This window comes from Anser brachyrhynchus (assembly GCF_964034855.1).
Source record: "Anser brachyrhynchus genome assembly, chromosome: 1".
Lineage (NCBI taxonomy): Eukaryota > Metazoa > Chordata > Aves > Anseriformes > Anatidae > Anser > Anser brachyrhynchus.
The window spans coordinates 105,454,226-105,469,251 of record NC_137694.1 but is presented as its reverse complement, the minus strand read 5'-3'; the positions used below and the strand labels follow the sequence as shown (position 1 = coordinate 105,469,251).

The 15,026-nt window shown below is 39.7% G+C and overlaps 1 protein-coding gene across 1 annotated transcript in view; it reads left to right on the top strand.

The window, feature by feature from the left end:
• The first annotated feature begins 267 nt into the window (after positions 1-267).
• The window catches only part of LOC308195393 (ovostatin-like), a 30,440-nt gene continuing 15,681 nt past the window's right edge, over positions 268-15,026 (top strand). Inside the window, 18 exon segments of the mRNA XM_080592730.1 lie at positions 268-423; positions 1,305-1,488; positions 2,224-2,380; positions 3,279-3,331; positions 3,819-3,839; positions 4,710-4,878; positions 6,055-6,139; positions 6,845-6,962; positions 7,693-7,813; positions 8,034-8,143; positions 8,825-8,983; positions 9,761-9,988; positions 10,204-10,261; positions 11,444-11,589; positions 12,025-12,040; positions 12,043-12,167; positions 13,286-13,456; positions 14,032-14,161. Coding sequence (XP_080448856.1) covers positions 359-423; positions 1,305-1,488; positions 2,224-2,380; positions 3,279-3,331; positions 3,819-3,839; positions 4,710-4,878; positions 6,055-6,139; positions 6,845-6,962; positions 7,693-7,813; positions 8,034-8,143; positions 8,825-8,983; positions 9,761-9,988; positions 10,204-10,261; positions 11,444-11,589; positions 12,025-12,040; positions 12,043-12,167; positions 13,286-13,456; positions 14,032-14,161 — 2,116 coding nt within the window. The 5' untranslated portion in view covers positions 268-358.

The following is a 15,026-nucleotide window of genomic DNA, read 5'->3' as shown; positions in this document are numbered from 1 at the left end:
CAAGGAAATACTTTAGCAATGGCAAAAATTAACAAGTTGAAACATTAAGCAACCTTCACACAATGACGTTAATCACAGAGCTAAGCTTCAATAAAACAGATTGGCAGGAACCGGTTTGGCTAGCTCACAAAGCTATGTGAAGTATGAGAGCTTTCCTAATCTGTTGTTTGAGAATTCTAAGAGTGTGAGAACATACAGGTGAGAGGAAGATGAACCTATGCAAATTTTATGTAGATATTTTTTGTTAGAATATGACTGAAGCTGGGAAGGAGGAGCACCATCCCAGGCCAGTTTAAAAGCCAGAAGACAGGCTGTCCACTTGAGATCAGTCTCTCTTCTTTCTTCCTCAAGGACAGAGATGTGGTCAAGGATACTTCTCAGTATTTTCTGCTTGAGCTGGATAACCACAGTGTCTTCTGAACCGTAAGAGATAATACCTTATGTGTTTTTATGAAACAAAATTTATTTCAGGTTTTTTTCCTTCTAGTTAATTTATCATGGAACATTGCTATGTAATGTAACCTAGATTCTGAAATATGTTTGAAATTGAAGTAGATTACATTGAAGTATGGTTTGGAATGATGTTCTCCATCATAAAACTGCTACAAAATCTGATCTGAGTGACAGAAACCTAGAACCAGAGTAGGTGAAATCTGAAGTGCATTGAGAGGACATTCAATATTAGGTTAGCAAGTAATACTAATGATCAGGGAGAAGTACATATTGGCAGTACAGAGTGAGAGTGTTCTATAGGGCAGATAATGTCTGGTTCCAAGGAGCTATGCTAAACAGTAATCCTGTTGCTATTATTGTTACTGTTATTTCTACACTTGCTGTGCTATGAGGGCTTATACAGCACTGTCGGTGTCTATGGCTTTATGAAAATCAAAGATTTCAGTGACAGTTTTCAAAAATACACCATTTGAGAAGGGGATTTAACCCTTCTCAGAAGTGCTAAAGGAGAGCACTGTGAAGTGTTTAGCTTTGTCAGATACACTGTTGGTTTTATTTTTTTATTGTTATTTTACTTTTGATCTTTGAATATCATCCATTCTGACTTAAGCAAGTGAAAATAGCAATAAAGGCAATATGAGTGAGCAAAGCTGGAGGTGGAGGGAAAGGAGGGAATGGATCCAATTACCAAGAAAAGACTGTGATTCATATTGTGTTGAAGACCCAAATCATCAGCTCTGTCATGCATTATTTCTTTCATATGTATAGCATTTCTGTGGCGTTTTCCTGTCCTGTTTGTTATTGCTTTCCTCTATGACTGAACTCTCTGAACTGGTCTTGCCTTCTTGCAGTCAGTATGTGCTGCTGGTACCAACAGTAGTGAGGAGCGACTCTCCACAGACCGCTTGTGTGCAGTTCCACAGCCTCAGCGAGCCTTTGTCACTGAGTGTTGTCCTGGAATACAACAACATCCAGACAACTCTCTTTGAGGAGTTTGTAACAAAGAATGATTTCTTCAAGTGTTGCGAGTTCAAGGTATTTTCTCTTTTGAGACTACTAAAGAGGGTGTAGAAGCTGGAAATATTTCAGTGCCACTGTCTTTGTCAGTGAGAGCATAAAGGTGAAAAGTGCAGGCATACAATATGACAAAAAAAAATAATAAAAAGCTGTTGGAAAAGCTGACAATAAAGACAGGAAAAAAGAAAAAGAAAAAAGAAAGAAAAGAAAGATATTTGGGCTGTAGAGGAGAGCTGGAGAAAGGCTTTTCATCTCCATTCATAGAGTGAATAGGCTTTTAATTGCCATCCCAGGTGCATGTGTCCTATGGAACTGTCATAATTGCTAAGGGAGAATTGTCGAGTCACTGGAGAATCCAGAAGGGAAATGCTCATTCCCTTTTCTATGACTCTGCAAGATCAAGACAAATATGACAGAGGAGACCCAAGATTATGTCTTCCAGAAAGCAGCAGGATAAACACTTCAGAACTAAGCTGTACAGCTAGGAAACTTGCCTGTAGGCACGTAGCTACATGAGATGAGGAAATGCTTAGGATAGGGCATAGCTTAAAACCTTGCTACATGGTGACAGAGATTTCCACAGCATAGTTTACCAGAGACTATGTCACTGGTAAATGTGGGGTTTCTCATGACTTAGCACAAGCTATTAATGATTCACTTCACAGGCAGTATCTTACTCAAGAATCCAAAGCGTCAGGGCACCTCAACATGCCTCATTTAACACATTTCTTTTGGGGTTTTGTTTCTTTCCAGGTTCCTCCTGCTGGTTCTGACCCCTTGGCATTCATTTCTTTCTCTGCCAAAGGCTCCACAGTCAACTTAGCTGAGAGAAGATCAGTGGCAATCGAAAATGTGGATAACACTCTCTTCATCCAGACGGACAAACCCATCTACAAACCAGGACAAAAAGGTGGCTGGGGAGTTTGACTCAGATAGTGACCTGGGAAAATGAGTGCAAGGGTGGGTCAAGAATGACAAGGACTTCTCTTGTGGAGGAAAAGACCACAGACTGCGAAGGCAGTGGGTAGTGTATAATTGTCATCAGATAGTGTGTAATTGTCATCTGACTTTGGGCTCATCAAAAGTCAGTGAAAAACAGAACCAATTCACAGAATTGCAAGAAACAAATAGGGTTCATGTATCTTTTCTGAGTTAATTTCATTTACATAATTTTGAGTTCTGCCAGATTTACTAAGATCAATCACGTAAAGAGCATCCTTAAAAATACAGAAAATAGTAGGTAAAGCTTGGAATTAAATTTCACATAAAAATAATTTGAGCATGTCATTTCCTGTCAACAGCTCTTTATAGTTAACTGCTAATCTAATTCTTAGAGCTAATTTAATTACCATAGTTAAATGACTACTGTCTGTGTTATAGTTAGTTGTACCTTTTGTACAAGCAAGTTAGAGTGCTGCAGGGTTTAAAATCAGAATAAAGATACCTTCTTCCTTCATTTTGATTGTTTTATTGAAGTGATTTGTATAGGCAGTTTCTTAGGAAACATTCCAAAGTACTGAATCCTTCAAGAACAACTGACGATAATATAGGATATTTGTATTCACTTTATAAGTTAATTTAGTCCTGGATGGTCAGTATTAAAGGCATTTCAGCTGATAAGTGTTTTGTTTTGTTCTGTTTTGTTTTCCACTGGCTAGGATAAAAAAAAATCCGTTCTAGTTCTCTAGTTCTCCAAGTACTTATTAGTTCCTCCTAAAAGCCTGAACAAATTTTGTTTCAGTTATACAATGAAAGTAACTTACCACTGCTAAAGTAAATGAAAATTTTTTGTTGTATATCTTTTTCAGTGATGTTTCGTGTGGTCAGTTTGGATAGCCAGTTCAGACCTGTTCAAGAGACAGTAAGTAAGAGTGATAGTCAAGATTTTTCAAGCTCTCTCTTGGGGTGCCTCTTCACATAGACTCTCTCACTTGTATATTGAATAAGAAGGGACTGGAACAGGCCTCTGCTATTTTTGGAGAACTTCTGTAAGTTGACACCTTATCTCTTTCCTGTCTTTATAGAGGGCAAAGTTTCTGAAAGCACTCCTGGAAATATCTCACAGTGCTCAGATATTGTAGCCACTTCACTTCACATGCCCCAGATCTGTAGAAAGAGATTGGATGCTTCTGTAGAAAAGATAAATTCATAAACAGGTTATCCCCCTAGAATTATCTCTTCAATTACAGACAAGAATTTCAAATCATTTCCCTGACACAGTCTTCTGTATTCAGAGAAAGGGGTTCACAGTGCTCTTTATGGTCTAGTATTTTTCAAGCTGCACAGTTAATTTCTTGATGTTCTGATCATTTTTTCTATTCTTTCTTTTTTTTTTTTCCCTCCTCCAGTATCCCCGAATCATCATTGAGGTAAGAGATGCCACATCACTAAAGTGCAAATTTCTTTGGAAAGGTCGCAGCCTTTCCAATGCTTCAGCATTCCTAAAACATGGCTTTCTCATTTGCCATTTCAAATGCATACTCCTCACTAGCCCTGTTGTGAATACCGAGTATCCAAAACAAATGAAATCTATTTCCATCATGATTTAGAAAACTTATCAGACACAGATTATGGCAGAAGGCCCACAGAAAAGTGTACCTAGATGATACCAGCTGTAGTATGCAAGTATTGCACTTTCAGATGCTTCTGTGAAAAAGGTTCATATCTAATACTATGCACGAATATTTACCAGAATTGTGAATAAAGCTCGAATCATTCATTCTTAATAGAGATGTATTAGATTTAAGAATCACAAATGTCAAATGTGTCAAATTTTTGTAAGTCAGAAGATGTGAGTCTTCTTTCCACCTCTATTAAAACTGATTTAATGCAACTTTAAAACTGAAAGTTTTCTCCCAGAATCTTTGGAAGTCAGCGTTGATTTAGGTCAACAAGACTTAACATCTTTAGATGATAGAAGATGTAGTTTTCACCTTTTCCCATGCACTTGCACCATGCACTTATCCCACTCCTTGGATAGAAAATAATTACATACTACTGCAGAGGTTAAGAGTGGTTCCTTCTCAAGTAATTTTAATAATCAATTTTTAAAAAATGTAGGCTTGTTTAATGCACAAAGAGATCTGGAAAACTAATGGTAAATCAGAACACAGGTCATCAGCCCAAACTCCCGTTCATACAGTAATGCACTAAGCCAGCATGCCAGGATACAAAACTTAAAAGAAGACAAATAAGAGGGTGACAAAGTTTTTCATTTTTCTTTTTATCCCACTCTCCAGGACCCAGAGCAAAACCAGATTCTGCAGTGGTTGGACGTAACATCTACACATGGCATTGTCCAGCTTTCCTTCCCATTAATCCAGGAGCCAATCCTGGGGTCCTACCACATCATTGTGGAAAAGAAGTCAGGGGATAAAGAGTACCACTTCTTCACTGTGGAGGAATATGGTAAGCAAGTGCTGTGAACTTCATTGCGTCAGAGGCTGGCTCTGTCTAAGTCAGATAAGAGGTGTTGGTGTTTGAAATATCCTGTTTATGTCTAAGAAAGAAACACATGGAGAGAGTTGGGTGGAGCAAGTGAAGGCAAGAAGGAAAAAAGAAATGCTGAAAGAGACAACATTTTTCAGGAATTAAGATCCATGTCCTATCACTCAGGTGTTACGTTCTTCACTTGTTCAAAGGCAAAATTAATGACTCCTGAATCATTTCTGTCCTGTTTTGTGGAGGCCATCACCGTATGAAGGGCACTAGGATAAAATATGCAGCAGAAATCTGAAGAGGTTTTCTGTCAGACAGTAGATGATGGTTACCAGGTCGTTACTGGGAGAGGCTGGATAACCAGTGGAAGTGCAAGATGGAAAGTAATTAGCAGTGGAGGTGCCAAAGCGTTCATAGTGATCCCCTTACAGGGGAGTCACACAATTCATTTTAATTTTACAATTTTTTCATCTTATAGGTTGTGGCAGGTTTTCCCTACTAATGCCTAGAGAAGGCTTGGACAACTCCCAGCCTTTTTTCCTTTTTCTTTCTTTTTTATTTATTTATTTTTTTTTTATGACAGTAAAGCACCTTTCCTGCTCACCCTCTGGAGTTCTTTCATACATTTCAGTCTCCTGTGTACAGGTGTATGAGAAAAAGTCCTGTTCCAGCTGTGTTTTTCTTATTGCTGCTGACCTGGGATAAAGAAGAGGCTGAAAAGTGGGTGTGACAAAGGAGTGGGACCTGTTTGGTTTTACTGTTTCACTTAATCATTGGCCTTTCTCCTTCAGTAGGGCAGGATTGCATAGTGTCTTCTGCTCTACAGGGCTTAACTACATTTAGACATCAGTGTTACTCCCACATTTCCCTTGAAAAGATGCATGCCCAACTAAAGTCATTTATCATAGTTTCTACTGTGGCTGTTAGCATTACTATGATGGTTATTATTGCATTTAAAAATTATTCATCTTACCGCTTAAGTTAAATATATTGTCCAATAATATTCTACAGCGAAATCCTAGGCAGACTTCTCTCTCCCATGTTGGTGAAAATGCTTTTCCCAACTATTTTTTTTACTGTCTTCCTCATACACACCTGCCTATGGCATGCTACTGCTGATCAATCATATTCATCTTGCTTTCCCAGTGCTGCCGAAGTTTGAAGTGACAACTAGTGTGCCTAGGAGGATCTCTTTCTTTGATGAAGAAATCAGGGTGAATGTTTGTGCATCGTAAGTATTAAAGCTGAGAATAACACATCTGTGAACAAGAAACATGGGAAAGAGGAAGGTGTGACATGCTGTGAAACAAGGAACCTGCTGCTGATTCATGTGTGGACTGTAGGAATTCATTTAGCTATGGCTTCCATGGCATGAAACAACTCCACTCTGCTACACAGAAGAATTAGAACTGGTAGGATTTGAGTGTGTTCAACAGTCTGAAGGTATCAAATGGTACATGCTCAATAGCTGTTGATTTTATTAGTACAGAGAAGGAGAGAAATAGTACAGGAGGACAGTCTATCAATAGGATTTCTGGCTGTAACATTTTCGTCTTTCGGCAGAAAGACAGAGTGGCATAAGCTTGAGCACCAAGGACTGCAATACGTCCTGCTTTGTGTAAGGCAATAATGAGGAAAAGCAAGCAGGAGGGAATAATATCCCAAACCTGAGTCCAGCATCCCTTTCCAGCTGCAGACGTTAAAGAATGGCTACACCAAATCAATGGTAAGGTGGGCTTTTAAAATAAGGTGCCAAAGACTGTCTAAAAATAGTTGAAGGGAATTCAGGTAGGGCTAACTGGTCCTAATTCCTAGCTTCTCTTCTGACTGTGCTCTTGGCACTTCTGAGGGATTTAGAGCCTGCAATATCCCACAGTCTTTGCAGGTTTCATGCTAATTTGACGTAATTGGATTCTTGTTTCTCCTCCTCTCCTAGGTACACCTATGGCCAACCAGTGCAAGGGAATGTCCGAATCAATGTGTGTCAGGAGCGCTTTTATAACCCACGATGTAAGCAAAGCCAGAAACCAACCTGTGAAGCTGTCACCGGACTGGTATGATACAGGGCTAAGCCTTTCTTCCCAGTGAACTTGACTACTCAACATGTAACACAGTGTATGAAGGCCCCATTCATTTCCTGGGGAACACCAGAGAGATAATCCCAGAGGCATATTTTTGTCTCACTATCTTACAGGCAATGCTGAAAGACCATAAAGGTAGTTTTTACCAATGACCTCATTAGGAGACTGGCTTTTGCCATTCCCCTTCAAGAAAGGGGGAGAAAGGAAGTAATTTCTCAATAGAAATTTAAGTTCTGACTCATAAGAGTCAGTATGAGGGATGGAAGCTTATAAAACTATGAATTTGTGATTATTCCTAAAATGCTAGATTTGTGCTCTTACTGGGGATAATCAGCAGACCTCTGCTGGGAGTCTTTGAGGACACATTGTTAAACTGATTATTAATTTCTCAACTAGATCAGGTTCAAAGTGCTTTAAAGAAATAAGCTCTGATAAGAGAGATCAAGCATCATACAAAGTGTGTTTGAGAAGGGATGTGAGTGCAGAGAGGATGAGGGGGAGGGAGGAGAGAGAGTTCCCCATGAAACGGTGGGGAGCTGGAGGGTAAGAAGTGTAAGGTAGAAGGGGAGTGAGTAGAAAGCAAAAGCTGAAGGAAATGTGAGCAGAGGCATGAAGCTCTTCAGAGACCTGATAATATAGGTTAAGGAGCAGTTTTCCAAACCTTGAGAACAATGGGCTTTTCTATTTGTGCTCTTTTTTTCAGCTTGGGAAGGATGGTTGTCTCAGCACTGTCATCTCCACCAAAACTTTCCAGCTCTACCGCAGTTATGCCAGGATGTATGCCACGCTCAATGTAGAAACCACTGTCACTGAAAATGGGACAGGTAACACTAAGTGAAGGTTGAGAAGTAGTTGAGTAAATCTAAAGGGTAATACTTCTTGAGAGGAATCTCCTAGATCCCAATCTGTGCATCAAACAGTGAGCTATCACCATTTTATGTGGAGCTCTCCCTCCAGAACACCACTTCTCCATATTACTTTTCAAAAGAAACCGTTTTCTGCCCATTTCTGTTTCCTCCCCTTTATACTGGGTGTGTCTTACAGGTATCCAGATAAAAGACTATGACTATGTTGCAGTCAACCAAGAAAATGACAGAGTGATGTTCAGGAATATGGATCTGTATTACAAGAGGGGAATTCCTTACTTTGGTGAGGTGAGTAGCTGAGAAGATACATTTAGAAAGAACTCCCTCAGGTCCAGCATGATTTCTATGTTGCCCTGTTTATGTCTGCCCCTTTACTATGTACTGATAGCTTCCCTTGATAATGTTGCATAGCAATGATTGCTGCATAGTTCTGTCATTACATTAGATGTTCCTAGAAAAAATAAGAAAATTGTATCGATAATGCCCTCAGCCATAATTAGAGAATGCCTGAGAGATGGGTAAGTGAAAGGTCATATGTGGTGAAGACAGGTCTGCAAGAAACTACCCCAGCAACAGCAGTGCCTGAACTGAAGGCAAAATTTACCCTACATTGCATCACACAGTCATGGGGATGTTTACTTAGAGCAGTACAAGTGCTAGAGCACACCCAAATTCTTCCCAACCTGCACATTCAGGATAAACCCAGGCACAGAAATGAGGATGAGCTATTCAGAATTGTTCTTATATGCAGTGCAGAAGGAAGGTTGTATATGGATGTCCAGAAGCTTACTGAATTCTACAGTTTACCCATTTGCCTTTAAAATACATTTCACTCTTGATTTCTACTCCCTGCAAATGTCCTTAGTGCTTAACTTATTATCCTCTGGTGAGCAGAGAATTTCTCACCATTTTTCTTTTTTTTTTTTCTTTTTTTTTAACCTGAATCCTTTCTGTATTTTTTGTGTTCAGATCAGTGTGAAAAATATGGATGACAAGCCTCTTGCCAATAGGATAGTCGTGCTGGAGGTCAATGGAGAATACCATGCCAACTATACTACTGACAAGAATGGCATTGCTGCCTTTTCCATCAACACGTCTGAATTCTTTGATCCCAGTTTTAAGCTAAGAGTAAGTATAAGCCCCAGTTTAATTCCTGAAAAAATACTTCATCAGAGAGAGGAATTAGAAGCAAACAGTGGGTACTGGCAGAATTGTTTCAGGTGAGGAAAGCAGGCACTTAGTCCACCACCACCTGCAACTTGTGCGAAACTAGTATGAGAAAATGTTAATTCTTGAGAAGCAGCAGACTGCACCTCAGGAGCGTTTTGGCTGCAGTGATCTTCATCACCTCCCTACTTTTTCCTCAGCTCAGAAGCCCTTTCTGCTGCCATCTTCCTTCTTTTTATTCTGTGGACTAGAGGACCTTCCTCACAGCCTGCCCTGCCTTCCCCACCCAGCTTGGTTGCACACCCACCTTCTTCCCTGCATTTCTGCTGTCACACGTCCATGCCCATTACCACAATATGTTCTTCTCATGTTCTCATGCTTTTTCTCTGTTTTGATGGGAGGAGGTGAGAATCAGCATGGTGTTTGAAACCAAAGCCATTCCAACTCAACATTAAGTCCTAACAACCTGTCCCAGTCCAACAAGAATCTGAAATAACCTTCCTCCTGCAATGTGCCATGGATGTGTGGATATATTGAGGTATCCAGAAATGCTTCCGCTGTGGACTGAAGGAACACAAATTTTTCACAGCTCTTCAGCTCTTGCTCTTAGCTAAAACAGCCCCACAAAATCAATTTCCCGACAGAATATTTTAGAGGGAAGATGCCTTTGTGTCTCACCTGCCAATTTATTGTTTTCCACTTTGTTGATTCCTCATGTATACCTCTTCTGCATCATAGGCCAGGCAGGCACCAGATGACTGTGCAGACTTCTTGATGTGGAGAAATGACAATGAACCCCAAGCCTTGTTCTTCGTCCGTCGCTTCTACTCGCGGACCAACAGCTTTGTGAGAATTGAGCCAGTGGGGGAGAAACTAAGCTGTGGCCAGCAGAGAAAGGTCAATGTTCACTATGTCCTGAACAGAAAAGGGTATAGGAATGCCAACCACACAAACTTCTATTATGTGGTAAGCGCTATCTCAATTCCCACAATGCCTCTTTTCTTCCACCTTCTCTTGAACACTATATAAGGCAGAAATCTCCAGGTCAGCCAGTGGCTATAAATCACAGCTCGACTTGATAGCCCCTGAAACCTCTCAGAATACCACTCAATATCAATGATTTCGTGGGGGAAAGTAGGAGGTGCTTTTGATTCTGTCTCACACATTTTTTCTATGCTTAGGTGACGGCAAAAGGAAAAATTGTTCTCAGTGGCCAAAAGCAAGTCAGCATCTCTCATGGTAAGTTCTAGGCTGTATTACTGCTGTTACTTCAAAGCGTCATTCCCAGCAGCAGAGCATTAGTAAGTTATGTAAGATGGGATGAAAGCAGGAAACTACAGCTAAATCAGGTGCTAGTTCTTAAACTTCATCACCTTTCACCACTTACAGTATCATTCACTTTTGATGCAGATTCTAATACTCCATATAATAATCAAATTGATCTTGTTAGTTGAAAGATGAAAACAGGAGGAATGTAACCTTTTCTGTTTTATTTCTCCTTTATCTCTTTATTTCAAGGAGTATTTACAATTTCAGTTACTCTGTGACATCCAAGCCTTCACCAATTAGAAAATTAAAACTTTCTGAAGTTTAAAGAATGCGTGTCCCGTTTGAGAGGGATATTTAGCAATTAACTGCTTGGAATTCACTGAAGTTTTGGAAATCTCCAATGAATGAAAAGAATTTAATCCTGCAAATGCAACAAATAGAACTAACTTTTTTTCATTGTTAAAAACATATTTTATTGCAGAACCAGGTCCATTTCCAGTCTTCAGTAGGTGTCTTAAGTAAGCTTCACTCTACATATAGGACTTGTAGTTTAGTATTTGCCATCTTTGGTCTTTCTCCGGGTACTCAGGCACTATGGCTGCACAGTATGTATTTCACCACAGTTTACAGAGAGGCATTCTATTCATCAAAAAGCAGTCACGTCACATGGTTCTCCCTTCATTAAATCAGCTTGAAGCCGTGTGGTTTTCCCATAGTATTGGTGGCTAACCAATAGTAAGGTATGCGATAATGTGTAACTCACCAAAATATATTTGAAAGCTTAGTCCCTGCTCTAGTAGCTGTCATCCATATTGACAAGAACTTCATAGTTCTTAGTGTTAAAAGAATGTTCTCTTAGCTGGTCTATATAACTGTTCTATCTCATCTGATATAGGAAGTTCTAGGTTTGAGATCCAAAGGCAAAATTTTGCTCTTTTTGTAGCAATCATGCACAGATTTTGCTGTCCAGCTTATACTGAGCTCAGAACCCTTTTTGTAAAGTATCCTGCTCTCAACATTGTCTAGTTTGTATCTGGCATTTTGCTGATAGGAGGTAGGTTATGAACAAATATGTAGTCCTTCCACCAAAGCTGAGGCATGTCTAATCTGTTTTGTTGGTCTCTTTTCCCCTGTTCCATGTTTCTTCCACAGCTCCCAGAGGTACATTCTCCATTACATTGACTGTCAGTGAGAAGCTTGCCCCCAGTGCCAGACTGTTGCTCTACACAGTGCATCCTCACGGGGAGATAGTGGCTGACAGCTCCTGGATACACAGTGATATATGCTTCAAGAACAAGGTGAAAACCTTTGCTTTCTTATCAAGGGCTACACCTGCCTTCATTTTTTTTTATTATTATTATTTTTTTTCCTGAGGGAAGAGTTAGGGAATGACTTCATTATGAGCTCTGCACTCAGGATGGCATTTAGGAATGGAAAAGGTACAGACGTGCCTCGTAACTTGAGAAGCTGTCCCTGGAATTGACACATATGCTCAAACTCAGACTAAGTTCTCAATAGAGTGGGGAGGAAGAGATGACTAGGGAATTATAGTGATTAGGAATTTTCACTGAATTTCAGTGAATTTCACTGATTCAGAAGGGCTGTCTAACAGCAGGAGCTTTGCCCCACAGAGAATAGAGAATAGCATGAGTGCTGGTGAAAGGCAAGATTTAGATCTATGTGCCAAGCTGATTCTCCTAATTTCTATTTGTCTTTGATTTATTCTTTTTCAGCTCCGGCTCAAATTCTCTGGGGTCTCCCAGGCTCTAACATCGGTCTCCACCTTGAAGCTGCTGCCAACTCCTACTGTGCTCTGAGAGCTGTCGATCAGAGTGTCTTTCTTCTTCAGCCTGAGCGAGAGTTATCTGCTGAGAGCGTAAGACACATCCCCCGGGTTTTGTTCTTTTAATCTAGGGACATCCAGAATGACAGTTCCAATGCCCACATATAATCTCTCTGTTTCTGTCTGTGTTTTTCTTTTTCGTATATAAACAGACACCTCAGTGATTTAAAAAAAAAAATAGCAGTTGTACACTTCAAAGCTGGTAGTGTAATATTTAATTTTGTAATGCATGGCAGCATTACACGTTTTAACAGTATGTCGAAAGAAAGAAAGAAAGAAAGAAAGAAAGAAAGAAAGAAAGAAAGAAAGAAAGAAAAAGAAAGAAAGAAAGAAAGAAAGAAAGAAAGAAAGAAAGAAAGAAAGAAAGAAAGAAAGAAAGAAAGAAAGAAAGAAAGAGAAAGAAAGAAAGAAAGAAAGAAAGAAAGAAAGAGAGAGAGAGAGAGAGAGAAAGAAAGAAAGAAAGAAAGAAAGAAAGAAAGAAAGAAAGAAAGAAAGAAAGAAAGAAAGAAAGGCAGGAAGGCAGGAAGAAAGAAAGAAAGAAAGAAAGAAAGAAAGAAAGAAAGAAAGAAAGAAAGAAAGAAAGAAAGAAAAAGAAAGAAAGAAAGAAAGAAAGAAAGAAAGAAAGAAAGAAAGAAAGAAAGAAAGAAAGGAAGGAAAGAAAGAAGGAAGGAAGGAAGGAAGGAAGGAAGGAAGGAAGGAAGGAAGGAAGGAAGGAAGGAAGGAAGGAAGGAAGGAAGGAAGGAAGGAAGGAAGAAAAAGAAAGAAAGAAAGAAAGAAAGAAAGAAAGAAAGAAAGAAAGAAAGAAAGAAAGAAAGAAAGAAAGATCCATACTTTTGAAAAACTATAGAGATCCTGCTCATTTCATGCTTTCAGAGACAGTTATGTCTTGAAGTGAGAGAGTGGGTACATGCTGCACAATGAGGATGCTTTAGAACGGACTGCACTGTAAATCCTGTCACATAGTTTTCACTGGACTTTCTACATTTTCAGTCTGCAGTCATGAAAGTTTTTCATGGTATAACAGACAGAGTTCTCATACTGTATCACTGTCTTAGAGCTGGCTCACCAAAGTCAAGGGCTTTGGTGAAGCAGAATTTTGCACCTGCCTGGGACCTTTCCTTGTTTTTACATCTGTTGTTCTCACCTCCCAGGTGTACTACCGGCTTCGTTTGAGTGAATTACATGGCTATTACTACAATGGACTCAACCTGCAAGATGACAAGACCCAGGAGTGTACCCCAGTCAAAACCACCTTTTTTGATGGCTTGTACTATGAACCTGTCAATGTCAGTCGTGATGGTGATGCCTACAAGATTTTCAGGGTATGTGCTTTATGTGGCTCTTTAAGTGAGAAGTAGTCCAGAAGAATTCATGCACATTAGCATTAAACTTTCTCAGGTGGTGGTTCTGATCCCTGGAACTGCCTTAAGCCTCCAGTCACACAGTTTCTGCCTTCTCAACCCTACATCTTACTCGGGAAGACTGAGAATCACTATTAGATATGTCCACTGGGATCTTGCCCATGTTTCAGTACACTTTTCCTAAACAGGACAATGACCTTGGCTCATGATCTCAGGCATTCCTAGTAAAGATCCGAGTCCATTATGCAGGCCACTGGTTTACATGGATGTCTCCATGACTTTCCTTGTCCAGTTGCAATGAACCCCATCAGTACTGCTCTTCACAGAACACCAGGTGTCTGCATCACAGAAATGACATAGAGGTAGGAATGAGAGTGACCTGTGACATTCAAGGTTGAAAGGCTGGCATGTGAGGAGGGAGGAGAAAGATGAGGGATGATAACCCAGATGGGAAACATAGCGTAGTATAGCATAGCATAGCATGATACTTAGTATATGCACTGAGCGACAAAATTAATTGATTCTTTTACATTCAGGATATGGGCCTGAAGGTTTTCACCAACTCTGTGCTGCGGAAGCCAGTTCTGTGCAACGAAGACAGGTCAGATCGAGGCGATGACCATATCTATTTAGAACACGGTGTCAGTGGCGGTGCCTATGGCGCAGGTAAAAGAAAGTTCATGATGTGTCTCCATTCCCAGTATGCCTAGTCTTCAAAACTGCTGCATGTAGAAAATAACAGATAGCATGCTGAGCTTTTTGGGAAATAAGTCTCTGTTTCACAGTTTGCCTCTGGTGATCTCTTGTTGACAGTCCTCACAGAAGTGAAGTCACTTCTCTCTCACTTAGTTACAGGGTGAATATGGGAAAGACAGAGAATATTGGGACGCTACTTTCATAAATTGATATCAGTTTTCCAAGGTTTTTATTTTTTTTCACTAACGCACAATTAAATATTTAAATATATATATTCCTTTTAAATAAAAGGAAATGCCAATGCAGAAAAATAATGTGAATTCCGAATGTTAAGAATTCACACAGCATTCAGCATACTTAGCAGATAGTCTGAAAAGAACTTTATAGATCAGCAAATGGTATGATTTTTTTTTTTGTTTTCTCCTAGTTAAGTTTTCACAGCAAAAGAGCAAAAGTAATTGTCATAGGTTACCATAAGGGAAATTATTGTTCAACACTTGGAAGAAGTTCTTCCCCATGACAGCCTTGCTGCACTGGAAGAGGTTCTCCAAGTTTTGGGATTTCCATCCCTGTAGGTTTTCAAAACTGAGCTGGACAAGACCCTTGAGCAACATGAGCTGACTTTGACGTTTGTCCTACCGCAAGGAGATTGGATTAGAAAACTCCAGAAGTTCCTCCCAACCTATTTTTTTCTATGATTCTGTGATTCTATGATTCTAATTCCGGCAAAATAGCAAAGTACTATCATTTCCATAATATAACTAGCAAGTCTGAGGAAATTGAAAGCACCTCCATGCCACATTGTTTGTTTAACATCTCATCCAAATCCACAGAA